The following is a 22511-nucleotide window of genomic DNA, read 5'->3' as shown; positions in this document are numbered from 1 at the left end:
AATGAGCTGGAAGCAGCTCCCTTGATGGCAGCAGTGGGCCTCTGCCTATTGCCTAATAACCTCTCTTTCCTGTTTCTGGATGAGAGCTTGGAGCTCAAGCACAGAACTGCCTGGCCCTCTCAAACTGACCCAAAGAGCCAGAATTTTATATTCCCCACTTTACAAACGTGACAACAACATGTGTGGAGGAATCCCCTTCCTGTGTGAAAAAAGACACACCACAGTCACTGCTTCTCTTTAATAGCCACGGTTTAATAGCTACAATTCTCTCACTGTGGTTATCATTGACGCATTAGCTGCAGAGAAGAGGCACCAGACCCATCTTTCAAGCTTCTCCAGGCTGGAGGGCGATGCTGCGTCCTGCACAGTGACCCCACAGAGGTGGCTGGCTCTGGGCCGTCACAGCAGCAGCTCATGCGGCATGCGCTCCCCCCGCAGACCGGCCAGCAGGTTGTCAGCAGCCAGCACCGACATGGTGGTCCGGGTGGCATAGGTGGCACTCCCAACATGTGGCAGAATCACTGCACAGACAGGAAGGGTTACTGTGTGATTTCTTATGCTCACTGACCTCGTACCACTTTCCTTTGCCCCAGCCCTCCCAGGGGTCTTCCCATGGGGTGGGCAAAGACATGGTCCTCCCTTAGCTGCCTCTCTGCAAGGAGCTGACACAAAACACACTGCTGCCAAGCACATCTGATAACTAACTAACTAAGCTATTTGTGAAGACAGGCAGTCTAGAGTGGGTCCTCCTTTCTACATTCAGGCTTGGTACTTCCTGCATGGACAGAGTCAGTGGTAGATGTGAAACAAACATTCCTTTGACAGAGAAACATGCAGTGAAATTCTCACACTGTGGTCTCATTACCACACAGCTGTAGGAAGTTCCGCTCACCTACAGGAAAGAACCAATCCATACTGGAGCAAAAGCCAAAAAAATTGTTCAGAAAAAAATTTGTTTTACAGACTCCTCGGTGCAGGCAAACAGCCCCTACAGAATCTGCAGAGTTACAGTGCCGTAAAGGCAGGGATTTTTATCTACCTGTCTGACAAAGTTCACAGAATCCCAGATTAGCTGAGGTTGGCAGGGACCCCTGGGTCCATCTGGCCCAATCCCTGCTCTATCAGGGCCACACAGAGCAGGGTGCCCAGCACCATGTCCAGGCGGCTTTTGGAGATCTCCAAGGAGGAGACCTCACGGCCTCTCTGGGCAGCCTGTGCCTCCGCTTTGTCACCCACAAAGTGCAACCCACTCCTTTTATGCAATGTAAAGAAATAAGCCAATGCTGCTTTAACAGTATACAGTTACATTAGTAATGAATGAGTACTTGCCCAAGGTACGGTGAAACGCCTGCACTGCAGTCTCTGTTGACTTTATAATACACAACACCTATGGGAAGTGCAGAAGCCCAAATACTTGACATGGAGCTGACTTCGGGAGGAGGGGTGGGGGGGAAGGTTGTAATGCAAACTGTGGGGACATGTAGGTCCTTTTGTTCACAATCAAGAACCATACGTGAGTTCTCTGCTGTGGAAGCAATGTCAACACTTCCTCCTCTACTTATCCCGTGTTTTTCCAACTGCTAAAATTATTTGGCAGTTTTGGGTGAAATCTGTCAATAGTTTCAGAATCAAAGCCTCATTTCCACTTAAAAAACAAAACAAAATGTATTTATTTTTGTCTTGGTTGGTGTTATTCCAAAGCTCTAAGGTCTCTGAAGTACCAAAAATATTTCCAGAAATATTTCTCTGCTTTTATCATTTCTCACATTACCTACTATGGGATCTAAACAAAACACAGCAAAATAGTGTTTAATAAAATGACAATCAAAGCAACAGCTATGAACTTCTGTTTCAGAAATGGACACCCAGTCATGGACAAGTCCACATTTTCACCCTGACCTTCCAACATTTTGTTTATTTTTATTTTTTCCACAGAACAGATTTTTCCTTACCCAAAAAAACATCCTTCCATGGCAGAGAACACTCTGCCACCTGCTACACCATCACACTGGATTTTGCCCCTTCAGATGAAGGCAGGGCACCAGGTTTCATCCTTGGGTTGCAGCTTCATCAACCAAAGCGCTCAGGTATGCAAGAGGACCTTGGCTCCAGAGTTGCCCGCTGGCTCCAGAGCAGGGCAAATTGCCCAGGTGAAGCAGAGGCAGCCAGGTAGGAATAACCCTGACAAGTTAACAGCAATGAAGCTGTGGACAACCATAGTTACTTTTTGCCCAGAAACCAGCATTTCCTCTGTGTTCCATCTCTGCCTCTTCGTTTACAAGCAAGTCTACCTTGCTTGTACCTGAGAGCAGTCCCTCTCAGTAACCAATCTGATCCATGTGCTTCCCTGTCTGAAGAAGCAGAGGAAAGCTACCAAAGGAAAGCACAGGGGAAGGGCTCAGCAATCACTGAAGGCCACACAAGGGAAGCCAGTGAACACGCCAAAGGCTGTCCCTAACTTCTCTCAGGCTACTCGCTAGCCTGTGGTGCCTACAAGGACAGAGCAGCATGGAAGGGCTTAAAGGACACAGGAAACAGCCCCCAGCATAGCCAGCTCCTTCTCTGACAAGGATATCCTAGGAAAATGCTGAGGGCCACTAACATCCTGTAGCCCAGGGGCTGCTGCACTAAAACATCACCCTGCCCAGCATGGCAGCTCTCAGGAAAGCACTGGTGAAGTTAATAGTGATAAGCGATTGTCCCTGTTTTCAGGTGTTCCTGCAAAGAAACCTCTGCTCATCCCCACAGCACAAGCTCTTACTGGCTTCTTCAGCTGGGGGCTCTCTGGTTTGCTGACATACATCAGACAACTCAGCACTTAATTAACTGTGCTCCTGTGCACGCTGCTGAGCCTACACCTTGCAACCCAAACTCATAGTGGATGGGCTAGACAGTCAGCCCTGCTGGAGCATTCCCAAGGCTCAGACTCCTCTAGGCAGACTCAGCACCAAGCTTTTTAGCTGCACGGGAAATTTATCTTACAGAAATCTATGCCCAGGAACTTACAGAATACCAGAACTTGGCACAGCCAGAGGTTTCACATTCCAGCACATGCCAATATCAAACCCCTTCCTGAATTTCACCTCATGTCTCAGTTCTTTGAATGCAGATCTATCAGGAAGACATTATAAGACAAGCCAATCTCAACTGCTTTCTGTAGTATTAAAATATCACTTATACTTGTTTTATATCACATTAATAAGGTCTTTCCCTTTAACAGCTCCCCACACTACAAAATGGTTACCTACAATTTGCTCAAACACATGATTTTCCTGCCTGTGAAAGACATTTCAGTTCTTGTTCACCATTTTCAAGCTCGCACGGACAGAAAATCCTTCTGAAATCAACTAGCAGGTCCCTTGCCTTAAGCAGAGGTGGCACTCCACGCAGCAGGTGGCCAGGAGAGCGACAGGGGAAGCCCCAGCTGCAGACACAGCAACTTACCGCAGTTCTTGAGGGAAAGCAGAGGGTGGTCAGTGGGCAGCGGCTCTGGCGTTGTGACATCCAGGCCTGCACCTGCAATCTGGCCACTGACTAACGCATCATACAGGTCCTCCTGGTTCACCACAGCCCCCCTGGGAAAAGCAGAGAGATGGGCTCACACCGCTCCGAAGTGGTCAAACAAGACCCTGGGGTCTTCCACCCCCCCCAGGGCCAGACACAGGGCCCTGGGCAGGAGACAGAAGCTGTAGCCCCCTAAGCAACTTATCCTGACTCTGGATGGATCCCAAGAAACCTTGAGATGGAGGGAGCAGGCCACAGCGTGGACAAACTGTTCCTGTGGCTGCAGTCATGATGATTTCACATCCTGCATAGACTCCCAGGCAAAGCACATCTCACCGCTGATGGGATCCCTCTGCAGCCACAGCTGTCAGCAGGGTGCCAGGGTCACGCTGCCCATGCGGGAGACTGGGATACTGTTACCTGCTTGTGTTGATGAACACAGAGGTCTTCTTCATTCTGCTGAAGAAATCCTTGTTGCACATTCCCTGGGTGTCAGGAGTCAGAGCACACGTCACAACAACAACGTCTGACTCTTCAGCCAGCCTCGTGAGTGGGACTGAGTGGAGAAACAAAGGTCACAGCTCTTGTCAGAGGCTTCACCAGGATCTCTCAGCCACCCTCCTAATTCACAAGAATCACCAAGCAAGCAAGTTTTGCCTTGGAAAAACGTTGTCAACCTTTCTCCACAGAAGGAGAGACACAAGGATAGGCAAACATCAAACAAACTACACAGAGACACATACCTACAGATACTATTGTAGTGTTTTGTTTCACTTTTAAATTATAATCAATCCAAAGGGAAATCTAGCAATGTTTTGGTCATCTGGCCAAAAGGAGGCTCTAGAATGTATTTCATGTTTAGATAGCAAAATACTGCAGTGACAGGTCATACCAACATTAAATCTCTCCCTACATTACCTACAGATGTAGCTCTTGCCATTTCCACTCCTGGACCTGAGTAGAGGAAAACGCAAGGGACTAGCAATGACTGTGCAAAAAAAACACAAACTGGAAATGTACTGGCTTTGGACTGAAAAATTAGCACTGGATGCAAGACTCAGAACTCCAACAGGCCTGCAGAGAAGTACTGTTTACTAACTAAAAAATATTGCTAGGCTTTGTTGGATTATGACATTCATTTTAAAGCAGAAGGTTAAAGCCCGTGTTTGTTTCCAGCACCCAACATCTACTATCAGCAATAATCTCCAGTCAGTCCCATCCCCTCCCCTCCTCCCTGCTTCTGCCCCATTGTGGGACTTTAAGGTATCTCACTGGGTTAACAAGACCCTTCCCACTGTTTACCCTCACAGGAGCAGCTGCCACTGTCCCCTCCCATAGCACAGCTACCTTTCACTTTATTTTAAGAGTGAAACCAACTGGAAATTATAAGCAGACAGATATAGGGTTAGGACAAAACAATGAAAAAACCCATAGCCCACTATTATCTTGGTTTGTCAGTTAAAGCCTAAATGTGTCAAGCAAACCTGCTATCTGAAACCATCTGGGTCAAAGGAGTCTGTTTTCCCTCTCTTCCATCCAATGCTACTATGCAAGAAACATTCGGCATTCACCAACAGCTCCTTTTGGTGCCTTTGTACCTGTTCAGCCCAGCTGTACTGAATACCCTACTCAACACCTCTGCTCCCTCATGACTCACCCACTCCAGGTGGCCTCTCCTAAGGCCAGCACAGCTTTGCTGCTTTCTACCCCACAAGTGAAGACTCACTGTTTCTCTCATTTCATTTGTATTTCTTACCAAACGTGGCTTGAAACTCTGCAGCACTCTCTGGTTTTGGGTGACTTCCAGTGTACAAAAAGTTCTTGACCCCAAATGGCTTTAGACGGCGGGCAACTGCCTGTCCTAGAAATGAAAGAGAAGACCTTCTACCTGCTGTGCTGATGCCTGCGGAGGGGCACACAGCACAGTGACTAGCACCTGGCCACAGGGGTCACACAAGCCTCGCTGCTGCTCCATCCTATGCATCTGTTGGCAAGCGTGCATGTGGTTTAGCTGGAAGGAAAGAATATACATCTTGCTAAAGGGCTGCTGTGGCATTCCTGGTTGGGATTGCTCCTGTGAGGCTCATTTCCCAGTGGGGTGAGTGGTATATGTCTTCTGCTGCTCCTCAAGGGAGCAGGAACGAACTCTCAGCCACGGGATAATAAACCTGAAGCTACCCTAGAGAGCAAACCAAAAAGCGAGGAAAGAAATAGCCATCAGCTGACAAAGTCAACAACTGATCAGATGAAAAGCACATTGTCCTGGACTTTGTCAAGGGTATTTGTTTAAGTGAAAACCAAGAGGACAATGTCCAGTTTGCTGTGGCATTCAGGTACAGTGGATGCACGTGAATAATTAAAACTTTAAGGTCTAAGCCTGATGGGTCAAGATCACCGCTCAGAGAAGCTCTACTGGGCCCTTCTGGTTGTTCTAACAGATTTTAAATAAGTGAGCACGGGACAAAACCAAAAGCACCCTGCCACCAGCAGCCGCACACAAATCTTGCACGTGACATGCACTTACCTATTCTTCCCAGACCTATGATGCCCACCGTACTATTAGACAGACCATAGCCACACATCCACAAAGGCTTCCATGTTGTCCAGCCACCACTAGCAGAAAGAGTCAGGTGGAAACGTTAAGAAAACAGCAGCATAGAGCCTACACAGCCTAGCCCAGCACTCTGGCAAGTACACCACAAACCATAAGCACTGCAGCAGGCTAGCCCCTCCGGATGATCTTATAGCCAGAGGTTCCTGCTTCAAGCTAACTCTGTGGTCTCCTGCATGACTCTGCTCAAACCTTGGGTATGCAACAGCTGCCTCAGAACTGGTCAAACTTAGTATGCTACTAAGCATAGCCTTGGACCAGTGAACTCTGGCCAGATCTCAAGGGGTCCAGAGCTGATTCAGTAGTTCTCACCCCTGATCCTCTATCTACAGCACGCACAGGGGTGTTCAGAAGAGACTTCTGTCCCTTTTGCAGCCCTTGAATAACATGCCTCCAAAAAATCACAGGACTGCAGTGGAGTCCACAGTAACCAGCAAGATTTTCCACTAGCTTGGTGACACTCTAGCTTCAGCCCCATTTCATCTGTCCAGCGCTGGTATTTTTTTTTCACTTTGTCCAGCTCCTGCAATGTTTGACTCTGGGGCTGGTGGACTCAGAAGCCAGCCCTTGCTCTAGCACACAGCTGCAAATACTCACTTCTTCACCTGCTCTATTGCCTCCGGCAGCCGGCGGCACGTAGCCAGAAGCAAAGCCACGGAGAGCTCTGCAGTGGCATCGGTCAGGACATCGGGGGTGTATCCAACACGGATCCCTCTGAAAGGAAAACACAGCGCTCAGGTCTCCGGGACCAGCAGTGCTGACTTTTGCGTGCTACCTGTAAATTGCTGGGATAGCTGCTGATGTAACTCCTTCCTAGGTGTTTACGGTACCATGCAAGGAAGGACATCCCTTTTGACTCCTCCTCACCCCTTCATTCTAAGACCCCTCTGACTGGGACCCTTCCCCAGTACAAGGGCAGTGTGCTTCACAGACCCCTTCCAGCACCGACCTCTGTGAAAATCCACCCCCGAGGTCCACACTGAAGCAACCTGTGGACCGCCGTGATGGGTGGAGGACGAGCTCTGAGGTTCATCGTCTGTCTCTGCCTCCTTCCTTCCAGCCGGATCCCTGCTTCCACCCCACCCTTCATAGTCACGCATTTACCGACAGCGATGAGAGGCCTCCCCCCCCGCGTTTAGGAGCGCGCAGGCCGGGAGCAAAGGTTACCGCTTTTTAATTTCATCCAAGGCGAGGTGGTCGAAGCCCACGGACATGGTGCTGATGACTTTCAGGCTGGGCCCTGCAAGACACCATGTCAGAGCCGCCCCCCCGCCGCCCCCGGCGCGCCTCGCCCCCCGGCCCGGCCCCGCGCCGGGCCGCCCGCACCCACCCGCGGCGTCCAGCACCTCGCGGTCGATGCGGTCGGAGAGCAGGCAGAGCAGCCCCTGCTTCCCCGCCACCCCCGCCAGCAGCTGCGGCCGCGGGACGGGCTCCTCCGAGTCCCACTGCTGGACGCGGCACCTGCGGAGGACACGGCCGTCAGGTGCCGAGCTCACGGGGCTGCCGCCGCCCGGCACGGCACGGCACGGCACGGCACGGCACGGCCCGCCGCGCTCACCCGCCGGCCTCCGCCAGGACCCGCAGCCCCTCGGCCGGGATCCGCCGCGTCACGAACACCGCCATGGCCCGGCGCATCGCCCGCCCGCCGCCGCAGCGCCGCCGGGCGGCCCGGCCCGGCCCGGCCCCAGCTCGCGGCTCGGACCCGGCCCTCGGCCTGCCCCGGGCCCGGCCCCCGCCGCGGTGTGAGCAGCCGGGCCCCGGACAGCCGCGCGGCCAGAGGCGGGCGAGAAGAGCCGGAAGGCCGGCGGCAGTCGGCTTGGGGTGGTGGGTTATGGAAGGAGTACTCGGCCGGCCCGTGACGGGCCTTGGGGCGCTCCTGCTGCGCCGGGCAGCTTTGTCAGTGCTCTGGACACAGAGAGGGGCCTCGAGTACCTGTTTAACCCGGTGTTGGAAGGTCCGGTGTTAAGAAGACCGTGGCCTGAATTTTCTAAGGAAAAACAAACCCTGAAAGAATTGCTGGGGTGATAAAAATGTCAGAGGTGCTATTTCGGTAATGTGCTCATTGTACAAATGCAAATAGATGAGAGATCTCTGCTTCTGATTGCGTAGCCCGTGAAGAAGAATAGAGATAATTTTAATGAGCCCTCTGCCCCCCTCACCAGAGCAAGAACACCTTAAAAAAGGTCACTTCTGGAAGGATGGCTGGCTGCATGCATGCTGTTCCTGGATGGCAGGCAGGGAGCTGGAGCTGTCTTCTCATGCTCTTGTGGGTACGCGGATCCAATGCAGTGCACACGTGGAGCACCAGTGAGAGGCTACTACCAGCTATTGCAAGCTATGACATCAAACTCTGTCCACCATTTAGTGATGATGATGACAATTTCATATCTTCATAAAAGTAGGACTGCTGCTAATGTTATATAATGTGTGTTGCTGTATAATATTGTCATCAATCAGCCAAGGGCCTGCTAATCTAAGGAAGTAAGTTGGGGTGGAAACTACATCAACCAGCATGGCTTTGAGGCATAGCTTTATGCCAATGCCATTCATTTTAGGTTGATGATGACCTATACTGCTTTTGATGAGAGATGGTGGTGGATTTCTGTTCTTGCTTACAGTGAGCTGTGGTCACCCAGCAAGCTCTCTGATCAAAACTGTTTTCCAAGCTATACTCTTTCACGTGTAGCTTGTCAGATATCACTTCTTTCTCTGCTGGCCACGGAGGCACGTAGGAGCCATGGTGATATAGCCAGCTGGCTCCCAGCCTGTACGTCTAAGCAGAGTGCATCTAACCCAAAACAGGGCTGAGAACTTGCTAGCTGAGAGGAACAAACAACACTGCTTGCAGCTCTAGGAACAGCATATATCCCCTGTAAGTCTTTCTGCTCACTTTCTTGAAGCAACGCGACAGAGCACCCCAGTTCTGACACATCACCCACACAGCAACGGTACAGGCTGAGATGGCTGCCCAAGTTTCATTGATGGAAAAGTATTGCCACAACTAGCAGAGACTTGGTGCTAGATATATTGGGTAGTGTTTTAGGATGGGATTTTCCACCTCAGAGTCTCCAGTGACTACTATGGGAGGTCTCCAATGTCTAGAAATTGGTACTAAATCCTCTCCCAGTGCTAAAGACAGACTTTGCTCTTTAAACTGCAGTAGCCAGACCCTTATCTTGTGGGATTTAAATGTGCTGGAGATCTGATCTGAATCTGCTTTATGACAATGAAATGAACACAGGTATGTAAACAGTGGGTGTGTGCAGGGCAGGGGGTAGGGGACAGAAAATAAGACATGTTCTTGTGTAAAAAGGTCAGGTAAAACAGGGAGTTCATTCCCTTTGGGAATGAACATGGTGTCACAACAGTGAAGATAATGCATCAATGGACAGAGGGCAAGTGGGATTAACATCCCAGAATGTGTAACTGGGTTGCCTTCTGCCGCTACACAGTAGGTGCTCCACAGGTGTGTACCAGCAAATGTGAATGATTTGCAGCATGCACTCACCACAGTTTTTAAGTTTAATGGGATGACATTCTGCATGCAGAGGTTGAGGCATTGGGACATCCCGACTGACAGCTGTGGTGTGACTACTGGGCAAAGCCTGGACTTGGTCACTGTGCTTCACTGCATCTCCCATGATGGGAGTCAGCCTCTGGGCTTCTCCCCTACATCACTGGCCTAGGAGATATGAGCTGTCATTATCTGATGAAAGCTTTAATAAGAGGCCTAAAGAAAGCCAGAGTGTGTAACCACCTGATCTTAATGGGAGTTTTATAGTAAACTCAGAGGCCAGGGACTTACAGTACTTTTCTCTGGCACAAATCATCTGTTGTGCTATATGAGGTATTAACTTATCTAATAAGACTGTACTCTACCTGTGGGATTTTTCTTTATCATGATGCACGTCTTCTCCCACCATCAGGATGCTGTCAGATTATGCCAGCAGAGGCCATTTTATTTTTTCATAATTGCTTGAAATTTTATTTTTTTATATTGAGCTGGGTTATCATTAGTGCTGACATCTTATCTCCCTTTCTCATCGTTGAAGGATTTGTGTCAGGAGTATATGCTCTCCAGCATGACATCTCTGCTCTAATCGTGCGGTGCGGTGGTGGCAAGGTTTTTTTCCCTTTATCATCCGTTCCACCCTCTCCTGCTCATGCAGCTGGATGCAGTGGTGTGGTTCCTTTGGAAGGTGCTGGTACCAAGTCTTCCCAGAGTCACTTCTCAGTGCACAGTGGAGACATCTGAATGCCTGGACAGTGCCTCCAGTGGCACCCTCATGAGCAAGACACTCCCTGAGAGAGGACTTATTAAAAAAAATAATAGTAATAATGCTGGAAAAAGTGTGTTCCTTGTTACACTAAAATCCACAGAGTGTCTATAAACTGTTTGCTTGCCTGTGTGGCTTGGAATTGCTCTAAGCTGGCAAAAACACTTTTCTGAAGTGCCATGGCTTGACACCACCATCCTGGGCCACCAGTTCCACCACAGGTACAGAGTGACTTTTGGGACTTGGCCATCAAGTGCTCCCAGGACATGGTATAGGATGTCTCAAAAACTCACTGCTTGATGGCAGAAGCTTGTGGTAACAAGCTCCAGGCAGGAACAAGGCAGCATGTGCTTCCCTGCATGCAGGTGATGGGCAGCTTCAGCAGGATGTATTTCACTTGCAGACTGATCTGTGCTCCTTTGGATAAAGTCATTGCACAATTTGGTGACAAAATCCTTTGTGTCATGAGGGCTGGGCACTGTCTAGCTCTATATGCCTGTTAGCTTCCCGAATCACAGCCCACAGTGGTGAGATGCCCGTTGCCTTTTGGAAATGTGTTCACTCCTCAATCCCTTTGGGATGGAAGGAACCACAAAGTGGAATCACTGCACTTTTTTTTTATTATTATTATTTTATTATTATTTTTATTAGAACTGCTTTAAAAGATGGCTATATATCTGAAACAAAACCTTTTCCAGCTATTTTATTTATTTTATTTTATTTTATTTTATTTATTTATTTTTTCCTGGAGGAACTCAGGATAACACTGAAATCTGAAAATAAGAACATTTTGGCCAGATCTTTTTTAACAGGAAATGGCATGAATACATATATCTATGAACAAATACATAGAGATTGAAAAAAATACATATATATATCTACAAAAATATAAAGGTTTCAGAGTTGAAGAGTTTTGAAAACAACATTTTGCCTGTCTTAATTCCAAAAATCATAGATTTTAGACCAGCCTTGGTTCTACTGAAATATCTATGTTCTCTTGATATGGCTGATCCAGGTCTCACAGTGCAGAAATTTTGGGCAGTTCTGTTCACAGACCCGTAGAACTAACTCTTCATGGGCTGTTGCAGCCCCACCGTGAGTCCCAAAGCCACTAACTTACCAGTGCTGCCCTTCAGGGCATACCACGCAGCCCAGCAGTCCTTGTGATCATTTTGTTGCTTGGCTTGAGGATGAGCCACAGCCATAGGCAGAGGCTCCTCTCCTCGGTTTTACATGGGATGCCATTCAACCTAAGGTTTTTTTCTTCTTCTTCTTGTTCCATGAGACAAACTGGACAGAAATTCCCCGTTTCTGTTTTTCTTAGACATATCACATGCATGTGTGTGTATAAACATACACCTGCCTGACCTGGCATCTTTTCTGTCACCTTAGCACATGATCTGTAAATTCCGTTTTTACCATCTGCTCTGTGTCAGCCAGACCTGCAGAAGATTGTACCTCAGGGAAGCTCTGAAGAGTTCTGCAAAACTTTTCTGAGAATTGAAATGAGAGAGAGGAGAGCCACATCTTCCTCTGCTTTGCTGGCGGATGGCAGGGCTGCTGCTGGGGCAGTGGGGGCGCCAGTGCCTCCCAGCCAGCTCCGGGGCCGGCTTTCCTTTCCTCCTGTGCAAGCACACAGGGATTTGCCTCAGCAGCTAGCACATCTATCCTACCTCATCAGTAGAAGCCCTGCCACTGCAGTACCTTCTCAGAGCACTGTTTGTACGTTTCTGCCTCTGCCTCTGAGGTATGTTGGTCCACCTAAAGAGGTGGAAATGTCATCCACCTGAGTACGCCAGGAGATTGATGGGGTCTTAGGAGTGCATGTCAGTGCAGGGCAAAAACAATCACAGGCTTTCAGGATGGAAAGGTGATGTCCTTTGAAATACAGATCACCCGTGACAGAGCTTACATCTCTCCAGAGAATACAGGCATGTGGAGATCTGACAGCTCCTTGCAAGATGTCAGCAGAATGTCTGGGTCACTGTCCTGGCCCAGCGACAAGCTCGGGGCTTGGGGGAGAAGCTGTGGCTCTCCAGGAGGTGCTGGGAGTGAGAAATGATTTCTTGGGGTTTTACATGAACCCAAACTAGAAAAGCACCTCCCAGAGGGCTGCTGCTGGGACCAAACAAGACATCAGTCAGTTCTAAAAGAAGACACTATTTGTTTGGGCCTGGTGGGCTAATTAACAACTGAGCTGTGGGGAATGGCTGCATTGCTGTTTCAGGACATGCTGTATGTTACCAGGGATGAAAAATGGAAAACAAAAAACAAACAAACAACAACAACGAAAAACAACAGCAGCAACAACAACAAAAAAAAACCTGTCCCCAGGAGCAATGGGGCCTGGGCACGTGGAGGCATGGAGGTCAGCTCCACAGGAGAGGGGCTGGGGGCGAGCTGTGCATGTTGTCTGGAGCTGCTGGGGTGCACACTGCTGAGACCAGCTTACTGAGCCTGTGGTGCTGGGAAGGGCTGGCTTGGTGGAGAGGGTGCCCATTCAAGGTGGCCTTTGGGCCTGTGGCCATGGCTCTGTGCTTTCCTCAACTCTTCTGTGGCTGTGTGAGGGAAGCATAGCCATGTTCTACTGAGATGCTGCTGAGTGCTGACCACTCTCAGACTGGGTCCTGCCATTGCAAGTCAGACGGTGGTGGAGTAGGTGGTTTGCACCCATAGCTTGGGTTTAATCTTGATATAAACCAGGAATATGCTGCAGAAGGTGGCCATCCTGAACCCTTTAGCAGATTAGGACCTACCTCAGCCTTGTCATTGGGACCTATATTCACTGGCTGCCTCAGTGCAAGGTACTTTCCTTGCTAAAAACATTCTAGTGGTGCTAAGAGCTCTTCCACTGCTGCAGGGTCATGGAATGGGATAGGACAGGACAGGACAGGACACGACACGATAGGATAGGATACGATAGGATAGGATAGGATAGGATAGGATAGAACAGAACAGAACAGAACAGCAAACATGTCTGATTTGGCACAGCAGGACTTGTGGTCTTGCACAGCTCTGCATCACCTGCAGACCAGAGCTGTTGCTTCCAGGGCTGCACTGCCTGTCTTCTCCAGAAGTAAAATACGGCACAGGCCTGTGATCCCTGCAGCTTGCTTTAGTAGCCATGGGTAGGACTAGGGTCACCAGAATCCCACATCTTGATGTGGTAGCTGTGGCAGCTGTGGTACGACTGTGAAAGGGATCAGATAATCAAAGCCTCTGGATTAATCTGCTGAGCATTTGCTTCTGCCATCTTCTGGCCACTTTGTCCTGTGAATGCTAGATTCAGGTAGGCTCAGGGATTTGCAAAGCACCCTAAAGATATTACAGGCATTGGAGGGACAGTGGGGATGAAGCATGGAGGCGAGGACCCACAGAGGCATGCTGAGAGAAGGGGCTGTTTGTGCCATCAGTCATCCTTCTTGTCATTGTCCGTACCTCTTACAACAGAAGAATTTTGGTCCACGGTAGGGCCTTAAAGTGTGTTCCTGTGGCCCCTCATAAGGCTACAGCAGCCATCCCTCCTGCCTTTCACTCTGCAGCTCCAAGCAGTGCTCCGTGCTGCCCCTCAGCTCCTACATACACAAGGATTGCCCTGTCCCATGGAGAGTCAGAGCCCTTACTAGGGTTGCTCTACCAGGGACCTGTACTTCCCCACTCTCCTGGCTCCCTGCGGATGTCCAGGACCCCTCCTAGGCTAGGGGAGGCAGGAACTGCACATGGAGCACACCATCTGCCCACTAGGTCTTTAGCCAGCAGGAGCCAAGACAAGCAGTTGCAGAATCAGCAAAAGCAACAACAAAAAAATCTTGGTCCCCTCCAGTCATGAGGGAAGAAGAAAAAAAAAAGGAAAATGGAGAAATTAAAGGTTGGTCAAATAAAATTGTACATATATGGTATAGTAACAAGCATTGAGTAGTTTGTGAACCTGTAGTACTCAGTCAATGACGACATGGGAGCAATCAGGTTATGATACACTTTTGTCAGATTATAATACACTTCTGCTGCGTGCTCCTGCTTGCAGGACACCTGTCATTGCAATCATGAATAAAAATATAAAAACACTACTTCACTGACATCCTTAGCTGAGCCTGTGTTATTGGCTGCAGACTGTTTCTCACACTTCCCTTTTTATTTATTTATTTATTTATTTCAGTTGATTATCTTTTGTCTCAAAGTCTTACCGGATGAGTTTTCATCCTGGACAATGTTGCTAGATTTATATTGCTGACTGTTTTTCAGAGATTTGATGACGGCTGTTGGAAACTCAGCTGGGAGACACTCAGCATCTGTTTATCGTTTTGATTATATACTGATCTCAAAAATCAGTCTTTGACTGCATTAAATTGATACAACACATGTAGACATCAGCAACCTGTCCTATTTTATCCCACAGCCACAGGCAGTGCCACTCCTCTCAGAGATTCTCCCACTCACACACTGCATTCAAAGCTGTTTTTAGGACTGAAAACCTTGCTTTGTGAAGGAACGGGGGCAAGCTTTGGCACCATCCCCATGCTTCCCCACTGGAGAGTCTAGGAGGAAGTCTCCAGCCCATGGCACTCTGTAAACTGGCCACAACTGGGAGCTCAGCAATCTGACAGCACACACACAGGAGCGAATCCTCTGAACGGGAACAATGTGAATGAGTGGTGGCTGTATCTTGTTGAAGAGCATTTTGCTGTGCTTCAATGCCAACTACAAAAACAAACCTTCTTTTTGATGCTCTTTCAGTAAAAATATAAGAGTGTGCCCAGGGTAACTACCTGCAGTAGGGTGAGAGGGAGAGGGACTAAATGCAGCAAAAGAAAACAAGCTGCAGTTAACAATGGAGCTCTTAGAGAAAAGAGAAAAAAGGCAGGCAGATGGCATGAATATTACTGCATGAAAATGACTAACACTCTGAGAATTTCCCAGTGTACTTCTGACTGGCTTGGGCTTGCTTTTATAATTAATTTATGGAAAGCACCTAAATTGGGAATAAACACAATCTCACAAATCCCTTCTAATCTCTGCCTGTATTTTTGAAATGATACCCTGAAGGTATAGTTTCTTACAATGATTAAACTGTTTTCCTTTTAAGAACTAAAAAGGGCTTTTTTCATACGATTGAACAGAGCATTAGTGGTCAGGACTGAACTCAGAACTGTTTTAGATGCAATCTATCGTTGTAAATGCCCGGATGGGGGCATTTCCCCACTAGACTGGTAGATGCGAAATGTGCCAATATTTCCATTCTGGATTCATGTATTTTAAAGCAAAATATGACCTGGTGTGTTGTCAGTCACCTAATGACTCAGAAGCATTCAGGCATTAGCATAAATTTGGAAACTTCCTTTAAAAAAGAGATGTATTTTTCATTACGTTGCTGCTTCTCTTTGACAATAGAAGCAAAACTCCCTCCCTGGGGCAAGATGTACAAAAAGTGCTTGGGGAGGGCATGCAGTGCAAACAATGAGGGGGGGGAATCTTGAATGCATGCTTGTTTCTTGGTCTCTGGGTACACGCAGAAGTCGTGGCAAGCTGTTCAATGCAGCTTTGCACATTAGGAGAAGCCTGTAAAGATGCAGGCTTAGCACCACGTTTGGCTGCTACCTATACATCAGGCTCCTGTTGGTCCTCACATGGGTTTCTGAGTGCAGCAGCCACTGGCAGACCCGCATGTTCCCCTGTGGAGGGGAAAAGCAGGCAAGCAGCAGATAAGCAATGGCACGCCCTGGGAAGCCTTCCACCAAACCAGTGTGATAAGGGTCCCCTGGGACAGCCACGCATGTCTTGCCACCTGGTGCACAAGGAGTTGCCTCCTGCACAGCCAGCAGGAGCACCGCGGACCCACAGGTCCCTGTCTCTCCACAGGGTGAAAAAGCAGATGTTGGCCACTTACAAAGAGCCCCAGGAGGTGCTGGAGGAGGCACCAGTCAGGGAGACCAGAGGATGGCCTCAGCCTGCTGCACCTGTGGTCATTAGTGGTACAGCCCTGCTGTCTTTGCTTGTGTGTGTGCCTTGCTGCCGGCCACTGCCACAGCCCTGCACCAACAGCTCCAGAGTGAGCCACCAGACCCCCAGTCCCACCAGCTCTGCTGCTGCAGGTGCAAGGCACCTGGCAGAGATGCTGTATCAGTGAAATTTTGGTGGCATTCATGGCTGTGAGGCTGGGCTCAGGGTGGGGTCCAGTAGCATGCAGGAATGGAAACAGATTTTTTGTTACATGCCTTATCAAGCGTTGACATGAACATCAAGGTGAGAATTACCCAGGACACTACTGTCCCTTTGATTTGGCCTTTGCAGCTCAGTCATGCATAGGAGAAGCCTTTTCCCTGTTCTCTCCAGCAGCATCTTGTGTAATGACTAATGGGAATACATCGCAGCAGTGAAAAATTCTCTTACCCTCATAAACACAATGACAAGGCTAATCTGAAGCACAAGCAGGGCATTTGGGCTGCATGTCTCAGATGAATGCCTCCCTCAGATGAATGCAGGCTGTTTGCAAGTGTGTTATGAGCTGCAGCAGTAATTCAGGCAACTGCCAGACAGATGACAGGAGAAGGAAGCTGGCCAACAGCACTGTGATGCTGGTTCCCACTGATGCCTGCAGTGGGTGCATGCCCAGGGCCTCTCACTTCCCAAGGTGGTAGCTGGGATGGCGAGCTTTTGGAGGAGTGCTCTGAGGCCACTGGCACTGCAGCACCTTCATGTCCCTGCACACCTGCTAGGGAGAACCCCTCTTCATGGCGCTCCTCTCTGTGTGTCCCCCAGAGGCTGCCAGCTTCATCTCATAGAAGAACAAGCCAGAAGATGGGTTTGTTTTTGCAATGTCCAAACCTGGGGTACTCGCTTCTGAAATGCTGTTGCTGATGATTGCTTGGTCACAACCTTTCCAGGAGCCCAGCATCTGTCTTCTACACATGTAAGAAATAGATTTTAACATGATTTTTCTATTGTTTGTGAAAAAGAAGAGAGAGCAAGGAAAATCAAATGTGGTCTTTGCTTTCAGAATACTATTGCAGTAATTAAAATGCTTTGGAAGGTGTTCTGTTCCCACAAGTAGTAAATAGTTTTGAATGTTTTGCCCCATTAATTGCGCATTAGTTAAATACTTACTTTTACAAAATGCGTATTCACTCACCTGCTTACTCTGACAGTTAAATGCGTATTTAAATATGCATTATACCCTTTAATGCATAGTAATTATTTGGTAGAGAAAAAAGACTCTTTCTGAGAAATCCGTTCCTGGGGAATAGATGTTTATGTATACAGCACAATACTGACTCTGGGAGCAAGACTGCTTCAGGTCTGTAAGGTCACAGTGTGCGAATGGGCCTTGGCCCAGCACACTGTGATGTTTCTGGGGTGCTGGCAGTGTGCTGCCAGATCCATCACAGTGCTGCTGGACATCTGCAGCTTTGCCCACGCCCTTCTGCCTGCACACTGCCTGCAGCTGCCCTCCCAGCTCTCCCATGTGTGAGCCGCAGCTACAGGACGAGCACCCTAGGTTTTCAACAGGTTGGGTTTTGAAGGTGAAAGGAAGGGGAATGGTCCCATGGCCATGCCTAGTGCTGGTCTCAGTCTGCATCTCTGCTGGGCCAGCAGGGTCGGTGACAGACATCCTGCCATTGGTGTGACTGCACTGGGAATCGGCTCTTCTCCTGGAGGAAGGGGGGGGCCAGATGTGCATTTTCTGCAACAGCAGCAGCTGTCTGGGAAGTGTCCAGTAATTTATTTCCCTCCAGATCTGAGCAAAAGAGGCCGAAATTTTCAGACACCTGAGTTCAGTGTAGACCAGTGACTCAGTGGTCAGCTTTCCAAAAGAGCATCTCCTGCTGACCTTAGCTGGCCTCTCTGTTCTTCCAGACCTTATAGGAAATTACAGTCACATACTTTTGGTGGAGTGAAAATGGCCAGCCATATCCAGCTGCATGTTGGATCAGGAGCAGCTTTGTGTGATGCTGATCAATATCCAGTAAAAGCTCCAATCTGCCCAGGCAAGAAAAGCAAGACCACCAGCATTTAGGACAGAGCAGGCCATTCCTGCTAATGCTTTGACCTTTCAGGATTACCTTGTTCTGCCGTTGGGGTTACCATAAATGCCAGCAAATGAATGATGCCTTCACTGGGGGTGAGGCAGATCCTCACGGTGAACTGCTTGCGGGCGGTGATGTGAAGCCCCCTTGGCAGGCTGTGTCAGGACAGACCTGGGCAGGCAGACCTCCTTCCTCCCACCCCACTTCTTGTGCCTCTACTTTGAGCTCTTTGCTAAGCAGCACAAACTGCTCCACTCTGGGGAGGACCTGCCCTGGGGAGCAGCACCAGGCTCCCTGTGCCACTGCTGTGGCCAGAGCAGGGCAGACAGCATAGGGACAGCTCCCCATGCTGCTTCCCAAGCTGGCCATGCCTCTCCCACTTTCTCAGGCCACCACTGCTGCCATCAGCCTTCTCCCATGGCATGGAAGGGGCAGTCAGGACTTGCACAGTATCCTCCACAGATGCTGTGCCTCACTCTCTGGGAAGCCAAATGAGGTCCTGGGTGCCAGTGACAGGGCACTACAGCACTTGGGGGTGTGCAGGAGAGGCAGGAGGGCCAGGCATTGTGGGGCATTTTCTGCAGCACCACACATTTAGGAGTAGAGCTGTGTGGGCAACACACATGCTCTTTGTCGCTCTGGGGAAGACGTCAACCTGCCTTGATAGCTGTCATCCTCACAATGCAAGCCATTGCAAAAACTGAGTTACCTCACCTTGGAAGCCAAAGAATCAGAGAATGGTTTGTGTTGGTAGGAAACTTAAAGATCATCTAACTCCAACCCCCCTGCCATGGGCAGGGACACCTCCTGCTAGACCAGGTTGCCCAAAGCCCCATCCAGCCTGGCCTTGGGCAGCCTATGCCGGTGCCTCACCACCCTTATTGTGACAAATTTCTTCCTTACATGCAATCTAAACCTACCTTCTTTCACTTTGAAACCATGTCCTTGTCCTGTCACTACAGGCCCTAGTATAATGTCTTTATCCAGCTTTCTTGTAAGACTCCTTTCTGAATCGAAAAGTTTGCAATAGGATCTCTCTGGAGCCTTCTCTTCTCCAGGCTAAACAACTCCAACTCCCTCAGCCTATCTTTCTAGGAGAGGTACTCCAGTCCGTCATCATCTCTGTGGCCTCCTCTGGACTTCTAATACGTCCATGTTCTTCTGCTGGGGGCTCCAGAGCTGAGCACAGGGCTGCAGGGAGGTCTCATAAGAGCAGAGCAGAGGGGGACAATCCCCTCCCTTGCTCTGCTGGCTACATTGCTTTTGTTGAAGCCCACGATATGGCTGGCTTTCTGGGCTAGTGGTGCACATTGCTGACCTACGTTGAGGTTTTCATCCACCGGTACCTCCAAGTCATTCTCCACAGGGCTGCTCCCAATCCATTCTTCACCAACTCTATTGATATTGGGGATTGCCCCAACCCACTTGCAGGACCTTGCATTTGGCCTTGTTGAACTTCATGAGGTTCACATGGTCCCACTTCTCAAGCCTGTCCAGCTCCCTCTGGACGGCATCCCTTCTCACCAGAATATCAACTGCATTGCTCAGCTTGTTATCATTGGCAGACTTGTTGAGGATGTACACATTCCCACTATCTATTTTATTAATGAAGATATTGCATAGTATTGGTGCAAACACAGGCACTTGAGGGACAGTACTTGTTACTGGTTTCCGTTTAAACATTGAACATTTGACTCTTTGGATGCAGTCACCTGGCCAATTCCTTATCCATCTTATAATCCATCCATCAGAATCATGTATTTCCCATGTAGAGGCATGAATGTGGGGGATTGTATCAAAGGCCCTGCAGAAGTCCAGGTAGATGATACCAGTTACTCTTACCTTGTCCACTGATGCAGTCAGTCCATTGTAGAAGGCCACTAGAGTAGCCAGGCATGTTTTGGCTTTTGTGAAGCCATAGTGGCCATCTCTAACCACCTCCCTGTCTTCCAGATGCTTTGACCTACCTCCCAGGAGGACTTGTTCCATGCTTTTACCAGGCACTGAGATGAGGCTGACTAGCTGGTAGTTCCCAGGGTCCTCCCTATTACCCTTTTAAAAAATATGTATGATATTCCCTTTTCTCCATTCACCGGGGACTTCACCTGACTGCCGTGAGTTTTCAAATATGACGGACAATGGCATAGCAATGGCATCAGCCAATTCAATCAGGACCCTGGGATGCATCAGGTTGGGTCCCATGGAGTTTTGTATGTTTGGGTTCCTCACAATTATTTTGAACCCAATCTTCTCTTACAATGCACTGCTTGTGCTGATCCCCCTCCCTCATGCTTTCCCCAGGGCATTTTGCTTTTGAGGTGGCCAGACTTTAAGGAAGGGGATCTGCTTCCTTTGCTTGGTGTGAGCCAGGGCAGTTTTCCTGGCCCAAAAGGGGAGGGTGTGCCACAACATACCTGGGGAGATGGCAGCTTGTGCCAGCTGTGGTATTGCTGTGTCAGTTTGTCCTGGATGGGACCACCCCAGCAGCAGAATCCAAGGGCAGGGGGTGGCACTGGACCTGCTTCCAGGACAAAGGACGCCCCATTTCAGGGAGTTTCGTCAGGCCCTGTCATGCCCCACTCTGGTGTGGTGATGGTGATGTAAGACTGGCTGCAGTCTTAGAAACAATGCACTATACTGTACAGTACCAGATTGTACATCTAAACTATTATTTCCAACATCTCTGGGTTAATTGTAAAACTGTAATACAAAGGACATTGGGGGTTTGCTGGAGTTTAATTTTAATAGCAAACCAGTGCCCTTTTAATGACATTTTATACATTTAAATCGGGCATGATCCCTTTGGGAACAGTAATTTTATTCATGGAGATTATGTCTAATTTGAATATAAAAACACCACTAAAAAGATATTGGATTTGCTCTTTTTCACTTGCAGACGCTTTGGAGTCCAATCTTCCCAGCTGACTGGGCTGTGGTGGATTAAAATAAACAAATAAATAAAAACCCACCAACAACTTCTATCAAGCAAACCGCAGCACAGGAGCCATTGTGCTCAGGATGACCCCTGCATCTCCACTTCCCTGCTGTGCCGCTGCAGACGGCAGCACTGACGGCTGGGAGGGCATGGGGGGGAGCCATGGAGTAGCCACAGAGCCACAGCCATGGCCACAGCTGGCAACGCTGCTCAGGGCCGTTTCTGCCCAGCCTCTCGGCCCCTTCTGCTGGCCCGCAGCAATCCCAGAGGACTGCAGACAGAGTTGTCTGTCTGTTTCCTTGAGGAAAATGGTGTATGACATTGGGTTTTTCATCTGTCTGTCTTTCTGCTTGACTGCTAGCCCGCCTAGCACCTATTAAATCCTTTGGCCAGTGTCAACCAAATTGCTGAAGCTGCAAGACTCCCAGAACAGACCCCTGGCAGTTCCCTCTAACTGATGGAAGGTTTGGAGAGGGAAGGGCAGGCAGCCCAGCCTATGCTCTATTTTGGTGGCAGCAGAGCCTCTCACTGGTCTTTTCACAGTAATGCTGACCTACGGATTGAAAGTCTACATGCAGACTCCTCAGAGGAACGTTCACCTTGCTGCCTGCTGCAGTGAGAGACTGTGTGTTGGGCTGCTGCCCAATGTAAAGGACACTTGTAAACAACCAGCACCAAGAGAAAGGTTCTGCTGCCAGCTTCTGCAGAGTTCAGGTGTTCCTCATGAGGAGGATGCTGAGCAGATGGCTCTCAGGTGAGTAATGCAGTACTCTCCATCAGGAGTGCTGTGTGGGGATTTCGGGCCCTGTCACTGCACCTCGCGGCTGGTGGAGTCCCTTGCTGTGGGGAGCATGTGCCTGCATTCCTCACGGCAGGAGGCGTGAGCAGAGGACAACAGTGGGCTTGCAAATGAAAAACAGCTCTGCTCCCACCTGGTGATATGAATAAACCCACCACGGTTTCAAAACCCTCAGATCACTGCAGTGCCTGGGGGCAGAAGGGGTCACCTTGCATGCTTGCTGTGTGGAAGAAGCAGGTCCTGTTAAAGGCCCAGCGCGTGAACCAATTACCAGTGTGGGCCACTTTAAGAAGGCTGAATTAGCGCATGGGGTTTAGTGCAGCCCTCCCTGAGCATGGGGCCGTACCCTTCAGCATAGCAGAGA

General features: G+C 49.2%; 1 protein-coding gene across 1 annotated transcript; it reads right to left on the bottom strand.

The window, feature by feature from the left end:
- Positions 1-231: 231 nt before the first annotated feature.
- Positions 232-7779, bottom strand: GRHPR (glyoxylate and hydroxypyruvate reductase). Its single transcript, XM_035567641.2, has 9 exons — positions 7674-7779; positions 7446-7576; positions 7283-7355; positions 6713-6829; positions 6029-6117; positions 5261-5365; positions 3925-4060; positions 3445-3575; positions 232-521 (listed from the first exon to the last, which is right to left on the bottom strand). Exons 1-9 carry the CDS (start codon positions 7748-7750, stop codon positions 400-402), a joined length of 981 nt encoding a protein of 326 aa, XP_035423534.1. The 5' UTR covers positions 7751-7779; the 3' UTR covers positions 232-399.
- Between the last annotated feature and the right edge of the window lie 14732 nt (positions 7780-22511).

The sequence above is a fragment of the Cygnus atratus genome, chromosome Z, assembly GCF_013377495.2.
Source record: "Cygnus atratus isolate AKBS03 ecotype Queensland, Australia chromosome Z, CAtr_DNAZoo_HiC_assembly, whole genome shotgun sequence".
Classification (NCBI taxonomy): Eukaryota; Metazoa; Chordata; class Aves; order Anseriformes; family Anatidae; genus Cygnus; species Cygnus atratus.
The sequence above is the reverse complement of the archived record's forward strand: the minus strand, read 5'-3'. Positions and strand labels throughout refer to the sequence as shown.

Bases quoted from the DNA above. Each gene is read 5' to 3' on its own strand.
- GRHPR (XM_035567641.2), bottom strand. From the start codon at position 7,750: ATGCGCCGGGCCATGGCGGTGTTCGTGACGCGGCGGATCCCGGCCGAG. The intron at 6,118-6,712 runs GTGAGTATTTGC...TCTTTCTGCTAG, and splicing joins GCAATAGAGCAGGTGAAGAA to TGGTGGCTGGACAACATGGA. The intron at 522-3,444 runs GTAAGTTGCTGT...CTGTCTGTGCAG, and splicing joins GCTTTCCCTCAAGAACTGCG to TGATTCTGCCACATGTTGGG.